The 13109-nt window shown below is 31.6% G+C and overlaps 1 protein-coding gene across 1 annotated transcript in view; it reads left to right on the forward strand.

Annotated features, from left to right (window-relative positions):
• Nucleotides 1-13109, forward strand: part of LOC126823358 (transmembrane protein 132E) — a 57443-nt gene that overhangs the window by 14561 nt on the left and 29773 nt on the right. Inside the window, exon 3 of the mRNA XM_050552150.2 lies at nucleotides 2467-2616. Coding sequence (XP_050408107.2) covers nucleotides 2467-2616 — 150 coding nt within the window. The remainder of the gene's footprint in view (nucleotides 1-2466; nucleotides 2617-13109) is intronic.

The raw sequence follows: 13109 nt of genomic DNA on the forward strand, positions 1-13109 counted from the left end.
GATATTTGGAGATATTTATTTATGGTGGGTCACCCTATCATAAGTCCATCCAGCAATGGCCAGAGAGGGATTTCTCAGGTCATTGCTACAGGAATATGAAGACCACTAGGCCATCCCCCCCCACCCCATTGAACCCAGTAGTAGTACATGTACATTGGTCCTTTAACGTCTGCTTACACAAAAGTGATATTGCACCAACTGAAACCATTACGATATGCCCACATTGGAATGTGGTTCGAACAGTTGTATATTGCCAAGTAGCAAGAGACAGACAGTAATTGACATGTAACAAAAACACTTGATTTAATGATATCCAATTCAACAATTCAAATTTATTGGTCAAAGGAAACAATCTTTGCATGCAGAGCTTTTTACCAGGCAACTCATGAATAATATGAAGCTTAACAGTCTGGAAGCAAATTTATTCTTCTTTGTAGAATGTAAGGTTCCAAAGTGGCAAAAAATAAACATAAAAAAGACTCGGCATGAAGAATGAAGAAAGCAATTAAGAAAATAATCACAGATTATGAAAGATTTAGGGGTTTTTTTTTGTTTGATTTTAATATTTAATCAGAAAGAGTATCATAATTCTATATTTCATCATTTAGTAGGCGTAGGATTACTGATCACACATTATTTTATCTACATGGTGTTTAATTATAAATGTTATTTTAAAAAATATAAATACACAACCGTTTGAAGTAGAGTAATTCTAAATCATAAATAATATATGTCTTATTGACATTAGGATTAATATTTTAAACATCTAAGTAATAGAGACTCTTAAAAAACTTGATAAATATGGTGTGGGTTACAGTGGTAGTAAAACAGTTTGTCCATTTGATATCTTTGAAGTTAGTAAGGTTATGAAGGCAGTTTTAAGGTGGTTGTTTGTTCAACTAGATTAGAAAGCTTTGTTAGTCTTCTGGTGGTATTGACGCAGTAAGCAACCCCTCATTCAACCATTCATATGGGTCCATTCAATTGGCTTATAAACTGATCCACGCAGAGAAAGACATGTTTTGTCTATAACATCTTCATTTTTCCTTCCCATATTTATTGTATTCCTTTATTAGATCTCTACAGATCGGTACTCTTGTTCATCAAAAAAATTATCATTTATAATTGTAAATGATGAAGATTGCATTTAGAGTAAACCTGGGTCATCCTGGAAAATACGCAGCACATGATAATTTATTTTTAAAAATAAGACCTACGTGGTAGAGACGAAAGGAAGTTACCATGGCTGTCTTACTAGAATTTTCGAAAGGGTAAACATTTACATGTACCGGGTAGGTGCCAAAAGTTTTGAAAGTGTCTTAAATGTAGATTTGAAGAGCCGTGGTAGGCTTGTGCCCTGAAATTCTTTTGATGTTGAGATACAGTACTGTCAATGAAAGTAAATCATGTCAGTAAATGGGCATGTCTGATAAAAAAAAAATTGTTGGTGGAATAATCTTTAGTATGTGTATAAAATTCCCAGTGTATGTCGGAACATGAAATTACAGTCTCATTTCATCGATTATCTCATCAGTTTTACTAGGTCTAGTACTGTTGAGAAACTGATTGATTGTGTAAACTGTGGTTATAAACCACAAATGTTGCTGTTGGTGTGAAAATAAAATATCTCGTTAGAAAGAGGTTTGTCATATATACATGTAGGTGATGGGCTGTGATATTAGCCTAGGGCAAAACAGTAGAAACCCACTTTAAAATATATGTTAAATCATATGCTGTAAGGAAAATACATGCAATGTACTCTGCCTTTTACTTGAATCAGTTGAATAATTTATAGAAACTTGATGCAAGAGCGAAATCTGCCAACTACAGGTCTGTTTTTCTGGCTTCAAATGTTGTATGAATTATTTACACATTTATTCACATGACAAGCCCATAATTAATTCTTCAGACCATTGGATGGCTGAGAAATTGTATGGATTAGAAAACCTGCGCCATATAATAATTCAACGTTAAAATGAATAATCAAGACTTTGTGATTTATTGTAGCAGTGATACTTGACAATCAATACTATTTATGCCGTATCTTGTCAGAACTTCAAACTCTCATAAAATTTTGCTCTGAATAAAGTAATTTGACTGAAATTTTCAATAAATTCATTTTACTTTATCTATTTTTGAACTATTATAGCAAATAGTACATAAAGCATCTTTAATTTTGTAATATTAGAAAGAGAGATATCGTTTACACTAGTGTTCATATGTCGCTTTATGGCTTTACAAACATACACATTTATAAATGTTCAGATGTGGCTTTACAATACAAACATATACACATTTATAAGACACATGAAAAGTGGTTAATTTAAAACCTTAAAAGAATAAAAAAGATATAAGTAATATAAAAATAACGTTTACTGGCGAATAAATTTAAAGTTATTAAAAGTGGATAAAGAAAAATGATGAAATTTGTTTTACCAAACTTGACAATTTTTTTTTTTTTTCTAGAGCTAAAGTCAAGAATGGATTGAAGATTCGAGGAGCAGCAGTTAAACCAAATAGTCCATGGAGTGTTTATTTTGAAATGAAGGATCGACAAAAGTCAGCCATAGTCACTGCATTTATCAAAAATAAACCCAAGTTTATACAGAGTACAAGGTAAGTCTGTTATTAACATCAATGGATTATTTATTTATTTATATATGTCTGTCTAGACGTACATGTAAAACATGACTATTTTTTACTTCAAGGCACTTTCCTCTTTAAATAATGGGGAGTTGGATGGCGCATACTCATTGTATCATAAGGTCTGTTATCGAGCCAACTGCCGTGGTTTCGATTCCATGGTTGTATTTGACAAGGAGTAGGGTTGCCTGTCCCACCTCGTGGGTTTTGTCCGGGCCTTTTGGTTTCCTCCAACTGCTAAAGACCCCTACGCACAAGCGAATTATAAAATTGAACGATATGTTAGTCCTTAAATCACCTAGTTTGTGTCGAGTGGAGTTAAAACCCCATTTCTCTCTTTCTCTTTTTAAATAATGTTCTCTCTATGTGGACTAATATCCAGAGAAGGCTTTAAGCTGTAAATATTCTGTTAAGATCAAAGTTATTGCATCAAAACGTCCATGGAGGATGAGCAGGCATACAAAATCATTGTAGACAAAATACAAAACATACATTGTTACCAAAGGTTCAAGGCAGAAGAACTTACTGAATGATCACTGATACATCATCGTTATTCATTATGCCTGAATTTATTATATTTGTAGCCAAATAGTATTTAAGTCCAAAGAATAACTGATTCTTGCTTAAATTTTCTTACACATTATTGCATTTCACCCACAATGAGACATGCACATACATCTACTGTACATCTAAGCTTAAACCATGCATCTTATGAGCTAAGTGATAGAAAAACACCATTCTCTCACATTATATGCTTGTGTCTGTTATTAGGATTTCACAATTTATAATCATTCTTAGATGGTTACAAACTCCTATTTGATAAGAAAATTGTCAATATTAGATTACATGTACATCGCATATATAATTTCCATATCATACATGTACATGTACTTGTTTGCTTTTAACTGAAAAGCTAGAAAATCCTAGAGGCTAAAGTTAATATCCGATTGACTTTAAATTTTTATACAGTGTTTAAGGTCATGAGACGAAGCAGCCTATTGATATTCAATGATTTCCGATAATTACTGTCAGAGTTATGGCCCTTGATCACTTTGAAAAATCTTGTAGATGCTCAAGAGTCAAAAGTTAATAACTGATTGACTCTAAATTTATACACAGTGTTTAAGTTCATGAAATGAAGAAGCCTGTCAATTCTCAACAATATCCAATGATTTATATGGAAATTGATATTAAATGTTTTGTATGCTAAATGTTAGAATAAGGCAGAACTAGAAGCCACATGGGCTGTTACTCGTGATCAGATTTTAGTGTGTTGTAAATGTTTTAATTTCTAACAAAAGAAAAAAATGTGCGACAACCCTTGTTGACTCCCCAGACGACTTAGCTGCTGTGGGTGTATGTGTCGTTGCCTGGCAACCTATCTTTTTATGCAGTTGATGTGATAAGTAAAAAAATTTGCAACACAGAAAACTCCAAGTTGTCAGTAAATAAATACACACAGAGTAAAAAGGGAGAAACATTCATTGAAGTGTTTAAAGATCTTAAAATCTAATTTTCTCAATTTACATTTCAAAGACTTGAGTAATCTCGAAACATGCACACTCATAAAAGATTGAAATATAAAAAAAAATCAAAGTAGTGAAAGCAGCTGGTTATATTTATATTTATCTTCCAGTGAAGGTACAGTACATAGGTTGCCATGTTTTACCAGGTCACTGTCTTTGATAGCAAATCGCCATGTAATATTAGAAGAGTACATGTAGGATACCATGTTTTACCAGGTCACTGTCTTTGATAGCAAATCACCATGTAATATAAGAGGAGTACATGTGTATTTTTTTAGAAATTAGGGAAGTTTCAGGTTTTATTGAATAGCTAGTCTTTGATGTGCTCTTTAATCAGATATTCTATCTTGTTTCCAGTCTCCTATCAAAAACATGGCAACACATGTGATAATCATTTAAGCTATATAGGCTGATGAAACATGGCTTCTAAATAAACAACACCAGTAATAAAATGTGGTAGAATTAATTTACGCATCATGTGGTTAGGTAGATGTACCCACACTGAATGAATTTAATTCTGTATTTAGAATTATTATAGAGGCTAATAAATGCTGTGAGTGTCTCCATCTGACAATAAAGATAATCATGTGGCTACAAGTAGTCATGGCTTAGATATGGAATGACTTAGAATACTCTCACCATTTAACAATTTAATGATTAAAGGGAATTTTTAGGCTTCGTTTATTATCCTAGATATGACAAATGAGACTCGGCTATAACATTTATTACTTCCCCAAGAATAAAGTAATTTGACTGAAATTTTCAATATTTTTAACCTATTACAGCAAGACCAGAAGCTGTCTCATGAAAAATTAAATGTTATCTAAATGTTACATAATGCATCTTTAATAAGTGTTATAGTCTACTTTTTGGGTCAGTATTTTAGTTTATTTGTAAATACATGTTCTTAACAACTTCAGTCAATATGTAAAAAATAATTTTGAAGTACATATTATTAACTCCAGAGTCTGGAGTCCAGACTATCATAAAATCTGTACCTTCAAGTTTCTGATACTGCATATTATGAATTTCAAAGTTCTCTTGGAACCAAAATCTCAAGTGTAATTTAAATCCACGCAGTTCTTGTAAACACTTAAAAAAGACTTAAAATATCTTCCGGCATCAATTTATTTGAAGTTTTGTTTATATCTGATATCAGTTGATGTATGTGTTATGAATATATTTTCTTCTGACCTAGTGTGCTCTGTTAAGGCAGTCAACCAACAAACTACATTAGAAAACGTATGTTTAAACATCTCTGTTTGATGCATAAACTTTGCCAGTAAAACTGAATGTCTTTCTGTCTCTGTTTATTGAAGTACATAATATTATTTATTTATATCCAGTATGAGGAATATTGCTCTCTGTAGAATTGCAATTTATGATAGCAAAACTGATGCTTTTAATTTATGGGTATTTTTTAAGAGTGTTTTTTTTTTTATAATTGCATTTTATGGAACCTCTTTGGTTCTGATGAAACCGCTCTAAAAAGCTGAATGTCTGAGCTCCCCAAACTGTACACCAGTTAAATTTAGTTGTGACAAAAGAGCAATGTTTTCTCGACTTACTATCTAAAATTATTTAACATTCATTTAACAAAAAGCATGTGGTTATTACTATGGTTTATTTTAAATTTTGGTCTAGGACGCAATCAGCAGCAGGGAACATAATTTTTAAAAATTATCCAGCAGAAATGTTAGGCTGAAACAAAGCGCAACAGTGCATTTCTATCATCCTCTGCATTTACCATGTTTGATGTAATAACAACACAGGTGCTTGAAAAGTTGTATTGAAAAACGAAAAGTAGCAGGGAACTTACAAATGCCCTCTCACTGTGGCACATGTATGGCCTATTTTACATTTATTGTACAATAGACAAATAAATAGCCAACCAAGCAGATGCTGTGTACAGTATTAAGAGTGGATGCAAGCTTATTACCCCTTAAAGAAAAAACAAATGAATACCTTTTCAACCCTGGTGTTTATTACAACTGACATAGGTTTGTTATTTTGATTACAACAATTTAACATGGCGGTGGAATATCTGCCAAAATTCAAGCAGTGGTCTAAATTGGGGATGGGATGATCATCAGCAAATCATGAGTCGTGTACTATGTCAGTACACTGTATTTGCTGTACATTCCACAAACAAATAATGAATTAAAGCCTTGATATGCCAGAAAGCCAATAATCATTTTACATATTTAAATTTAACAAAAATTAGGGATGAAAAATGTTCCTTAACGGTATTTAGGTGATTGAAACAAAATACCTACACTAGGTTTGGCACCATTTATGAGTCTGATGTTCATGGACAGGCATTCAAAAATAATATTATAGATGGCATCATGAATTCAATAGAAAGTAATGTGAACTTTAGATGGCCATCAGTTACGTTAATATTGATCCATTTTAATAAATTTTTAATCAATATACTTTTTGTTAAGACTGCTTTTAAGTTTTAGTTTGAAAGTCTATCTTTGCCTTTTAGTCTGGAATATTACCAAGTATGAAAGATATATAAAACAGAAATGTTACAGAGGTTTAATTTTTCATGAGACAGCTTCTGGTAAAGTTATGTAATATGTTGGGCAACTGGTATATAGTTCTTTGTTACAATAATAAAATGTTGAATCTAAAAGTCATTTGAATGTAATACGTCAACCAATTAATTTGAAGCAAGTAGATTAGTTGTTAGATAGAAATTAATAGAGTAACAATCTACAAGGTTTATTGTATGATTATAAAGGTGTTTCTATTGACGTTTAAGTAATAAAAGATGTTGATAATAATATCTAGGTGTTGATTAGATGATCAATATTCACCTATTGTCTGTCCCTGTGGGCTTTTATTAGCGCCAGTATTACTTGTTAATAACATCAGATGACTCACTCACGGTCTACAGAATATAACTTCACCGTAAAGGTCCGATATTACTGATAGATATTTCCTTACAAAGAATGTGCCACAAGGGATATGAGTTTACCATACTTTTTGCTTTAAATAGCATATTGGCCCGCATCCACAGTGGTTCTGTTAAAGAACTTGTCAGGAATAATTCATGCTCACATTTAAATCATCTCTTGTATTAAAACATTAAATATTAACTAATTGCAAAGACAATCTAATAATTATTTGTGATGCAAGATGAACATTTACACTGTACTAACTCCATAACAATGTTGACATTATCTGCTTGGTTTGAATAAATTTGTTTAAAATGTTTAATTGCTGGATCATGTTATAAGTTATGATTTATTGTACATGGCATGCAAGAACAAAACCAGAAGACAAACATCTACAGACTTTATTATATCAATACAAATTACGTCTTAAAATGTTTGATTCTGACTCACCAGAGATGCCGAAAGTCAACATAATGAAAGCCTGAAAGGACAAAAACTAAACCAATCTGGTAAATTTTCATCAACAGACCTTAAAGCAATTTTCATGTAATGATGTTTAGCTTGGTTTACCAAATGGAAATAATTCTTGTGTTAGGAGGGTCTTAGTAGGATAAAAACTATAAAATCTTGCTAAATATCTTTGATGTTACTTGTTGACCTGTCATATCCTACAACTAAATGATGGTAGATTTAGACGAGAATTAATTCTGTACTACCTCATCATCTGACTGACCTTCTCATAACCACAGATTATTACTAGAAAATATGCACATTAACACAAGATATCACACATGATTAACTATCTTTTTACTAAAATAATAACCACTGTTAATATCCTATATAAAATACTGTAAGTGATAACAATTACATTCAGTGATGCCATTTACAAGTTATGTGCATCATATTTCTTTAATGTTTGTGTCACTTTAGACTAGTCAGGGGCTACAGGTGTATGATTTTTCAAAGTTTTCATTTTGCTGTATTAGTTATACTGGTACAATTAGACAATATGTAACTTGGAAATTGAAGAAGAGTAGGGGAAAAGCTGCTGTCCAGATAAAAAAAATTCCCCCATTGACACAACATAGATCACATTTGTCCCTGATTCAAATTATAATTTAAAAAAAAAATATTTTCACTGTTAAAAACAAATTTCACCATATGATTCTATGTTGAAACAGATTATGCTTGCTCTAATTAGATTGGTACATGGATTTTCAATAAATAGATGAATCTTAAAAGTTATTTTGAATATGATAATTCTGAAAATTTATTACATTTATTGGTCTTGTAAGAGTGATAATTCATCTTTGATAATTATGTTTTAGTACAAGTATTAATACTAAGTCGTGTTTAGCTGTTCCAATCCCAGTATTATGAGTTTAATGTCAAAGTTTAGAATGCCTGTATCTTGAGGACTTGTTGTGAGTCATGTAATATAAGACTATAACCAGATTATTGACACTAAAACCTGATCATATGACCATCTCCAATAATTCCCAATCATTACTTGTACAATTACAAGAGTGATTTTACTATTATTGATGGCTATAAAATGTAACAATGTGTGTGAAGAACTGATTTATTAGTATTCTAACACAAACTGCCAATAAGTCATTTCTGTGATGTGCAGAGCTTTAGCTATCTAGATTGATGCATGTATCCATATTAGCTGTCGTCCATATTGAAAACTGAATCATTAAGTAATATGGTACCTTTCTTTTTAATACAAAATACCCTAATACAATGTAAATGTTCTGTTGTAAATTTGTCCATAGTAAACTTTTTTTTGTTAAAGTCGATGTGTGTGATTTGCATTTTTGGAAAATTTCAAAATATCAAAGATAGATAATCTTCCGGCATGGATTCCATTGGATTAATTAAAAACTGGCATATCTATTAGATTTTGTGAAACATAAATGACTGTGGAGCGGGTTTACATAGGGAGCAGCATATATATATCAATGGAATTTCATTTCATCATAACTTTGGACTGATATTCCTATTAGAGATTCAACTTTTACAATATTGTAGTTTGCAAGAGATTCCTATATCCCTCAAATGACACTCAGAGACTTCAAGATGATACACAAGTGAAAATAAATATTTATCTTACTATCTGAAAATCTTTGAATCAAAATTGTTTGTCAAATTTCATTGACTTTTAATGAAATTAAGGAGCTGAAAATCTTAAGACTAACGGTAACATATTTACATAATTTCTGTTGAATGCTACATAAAATTTCTGGGCAAAGTAAGTCTATACTTTAAGAGTGAATATGCAAATTTGAAAGAGATTAATTAGTTTTGAAAATTCTGATTTCATTGCAAGACAGTGATGACCTTTAGAATTCACATGTTAACCTTGTCAATATACCCGAAGCTTTTGTAGTAATATAGCCATAGAAGAAAATGTCTGCTTCAATATTGCTGGTCGTGATTTGTCCATTAAGAACTAATGAAGTGTTCTTTACTTGAGTAGTTTTAGTAGGTTGATGTTGATGGACTGTTCGCTAAGTAAAGTAACTAATATATGGTACCAAATACATCATGTCCAGGATGTAAAGCTTTCTGTCAATGTTTGACACATCATGAGTCACTCTAGAAATCTAATCACAAGATCTTTATTGATTTACCTTCAGATTTCCCCTCTAATCACAATCTAAACCTCTGTTAGTTGACAAAGGACGTATACCAGAAATCACCATAGAATGGGGTGGTATCCTTTAGCTACCATTTTTGAACAGAATTCGATTTAATTCTACAATGTGACGATGAGAAATGATGTGAGAAGTGCAAACATTTAATATGAAGAGTGCAGACAGAGCTTCCAATAATCTATTTATTTTTGTTTATGTCCATACATTGCTTATTCCAGTGTTGACACAGCCAACTAAAAATTGAACTAAAATTAATAAACAAACTGACTTATTCCATCACAAATTGAAGAAATATAGCAGATCAGACAAATTCAGTACATTATTTTAACAGTGACGGAAAATACTACAAGGTTCAGATGCGACAAATGGATGTTTTATATTGGATATGACCAGAAGGTTCGCATGCCAAATCTTGTCGGTTTTCTCTGGGTTCTACAGTTTCCTCCCACTTCAAAGGCCCCTACATGCAAGCAAATTATTGACATAAAAAATTGTACTATATATTAGTCGCAAAATGACCTAGTTTGTATTGAATGGATGTTAAAATCCTGTCTCTCGTTCTTTCTTGCATGTTCTATTTCTGTTGATGTTACATTAAAACATGAATTCTTTGGTGTTTAATGTTTCTGCATTTCTGCATCCAGAGCATACAGGCTTCTTTTACTTGTAATGTCTTCTTTTTATTATATTTTTTAAACCGTTCAATCATCCTACAGACATACCCTTTGATCTCTGTTTGAAATAATTTCTTACTTGAATCTATAATCAAATCACAATTCTTTTTTAACATCAACTTTCAAATTTCTCAATGTCTCTGAAAATTGGTTTTCTGACAATTTCTTGAGGAATCAATTTCGTGACTAATTTACTTTAGCTTTTGTAAATAGAGAGAGAATAAATTTGATCAGTGATATGCAGAAGGATGAAAATGGTGATTGGAAACAAGTTTTTTCTGTTAAGTCAATTTACAAGGGATCATGCAAAATGCTTACAATGTTAATATGGCAAAAATTATGTATGAAAGTGACACTTAGTCCAAAACATGTGTCCATACACAGCCTTTTGTCTAATCAAATATGTTTGAAATTTTTTTTTTCTTAAAAAAATGAGTCAAAGTATCAATGGTATAGCAAATTATACAGTTCATGGCAACATTGGATGGTGGACTTCAATTCAATGTCCTTTTTGCAAAGATCTAGTTCACTTCTTGATATCGGGTTGTCATGTGAATAAATGTCTAATTATTAATTTTTAACATATGAGGCCAATAGACAGGTTTAGGTCTTACATAATGTATCTTTAATGGCTTAAATGAAGTAGTTCAATAGTAAGGACACTGGACTGGAATCATCGGTGGCTGATGCAGACATTTTCTCGCACGTAAAATTTGAATAAGAGCAGGCAGAAATGCTGCTGTCCTGGCAAAATATTTTGTGTACATATGTATGTAGAAATGAAAAGTAATCCATTTATTTAGACTAAAATTGACCAAAGTATTGTGCTGACATTATACCCCATTCTTTTCTCTATTCATATTCCTGAAGCAAGGAATACAAGCATTATCAACCATTGGTACACTTAAATTTGCATTTCTGCTCAGTTGCCTTCCCTGGGCTTAGTTTCTAATTCAACTTGGTGCAAAGTACCAAGATTTTTAGAAACCAGCCCTAATGTTATTTGTCCTGTGCAAACATTTCCAAGAGGCTTAAATAATGCCTTATTTCACTGATAGTTAAAGGTTGATAGAAGTACAAAGTAAAAACAATAAAGGATGTTTTCACTATTCTGGTTAGCCAAAAAAACATTGCCTGTAATTGGTATTTGACACTATTGCTCATAAGCATTACTTCTAGAATAATTACTTCATTGTGCTAATTCTAGTACAAAAATGTCAGTCAATTATACCGACCACAATATATCAGTTTAAACCTTTACTTAACTTATAGAATTGGGTCATATAGTTTTAATTAAAATCTTGCATGATTGACAATTTATGGTCATTGCAAAAGTATAAAATTTCCCAAATGTTCCAATCATATCCATCTCTTTCAAATATTTATCAACTTTATAGTGTCTCTGTTCTATTATCCTGATTGGAACCATTCTTTAAGGTTCAGATTAGATCTACTCAAATTGATTTTAATTAACAAGTCAGAGTTAAATTAAATCAGTAAATCGAATTGTGTCTACTGAGAAAAAAGTTCAAAAGAATCTAAATTTTAAGTCTAGTGTAGATACAGTTTACTGGTTAGGGTTCCAAAGATATACTTGATTCACGTAAGCCTTATTAATTTTGATGTGTAAACACATAGAACATGGGTAAAGACAAATAGTGGACAGATTCTGGCATCATTGTTCAGAATTTAGAATTATTTCTGGATATTTTCTTTAGCCCTAATCAAAAGTGAACTAGATCTTTGTAAAAAGAACCTTGAATTTTGGTAAAAGCATCAAGACCTTGAAGAGATTCAAAATTGAAAATGTGTGGCTGCTGTATATTTTTGTTTGGCCTTTAGGATTCTTTGGTTGTGGTGATCTAAAGGTTATGATATTTATTGGTGTAAAAATACCACAGGATTAGATGTCTAAAATGTCATTCAAGTTGTTCCTTCAGCAGAAATTGTTGCAGTTGGCAAGTTCAAACTGACCTCATTGTTCTTATTGATTCCTATCATTAGCTATTTAATCTAATCAGGGGGTGGTGAGTTTGGAAGCCAATAACTAAATCTGACTATACCACAATTTATATGCCTGCACTGAGTAATAAAGGTTATTGAACTTCAACAGAAGCTAAATCAAATTCATTTTGATATATATTCATTTAATCTAATACTTGCTAGGAATTAGCTCAATGAAATAGATAACTTTATTTAATTTAAATGTTAGCTTAATTAAATTTCCTGGATGCAGAGTGTCAGATGAATTTCGAACAGTGGATTTTCGCTGATCAAACTTTATACTTTTATGTTTCTAATAATTTATGAAACCTTATGCAAAACAAAAATATATCTTTTGGGAGGAGATTTTCAAAGTGGTTTGCATATATTGTAGTTCTTTGTTAACATTTGATGGCTCAAGGTTTCTGACCAGGAGGCATGTTGATAGATTAATGAATAATGTGTCTGAACATACTATAGTGGAATCAGGAATCTCTTATTCAATTAGAACAACTAACTTGACCATTAATTAGTTCCTACTCACATCATGCCATCATTCTGCCATAACACCTATCACCTTGGCAACCATTGATATCCAAGGGAAGTGGGATTCTCATCTTTAAACAGAAGTGATGTTTTTATTTCAACCTGGTTGGCTATAAAAGAAATCGAATTATTGATTGTAAAATGGGAAAGGTTTTTTTTTTTAATGTCAAG

Source organism: Patella vulgata, chromosome 6, assembly GCF_932274485.2.
Source record: "Patella vulgata chromosome 6, xgPatVulg1.2, whole genome shotgun sequence".
NCBI classification, from domain to species: Eukaryota; Metazoa; Mollusca; class Gastropoda; family Patellidae; genus Patella; species Patella vulgata.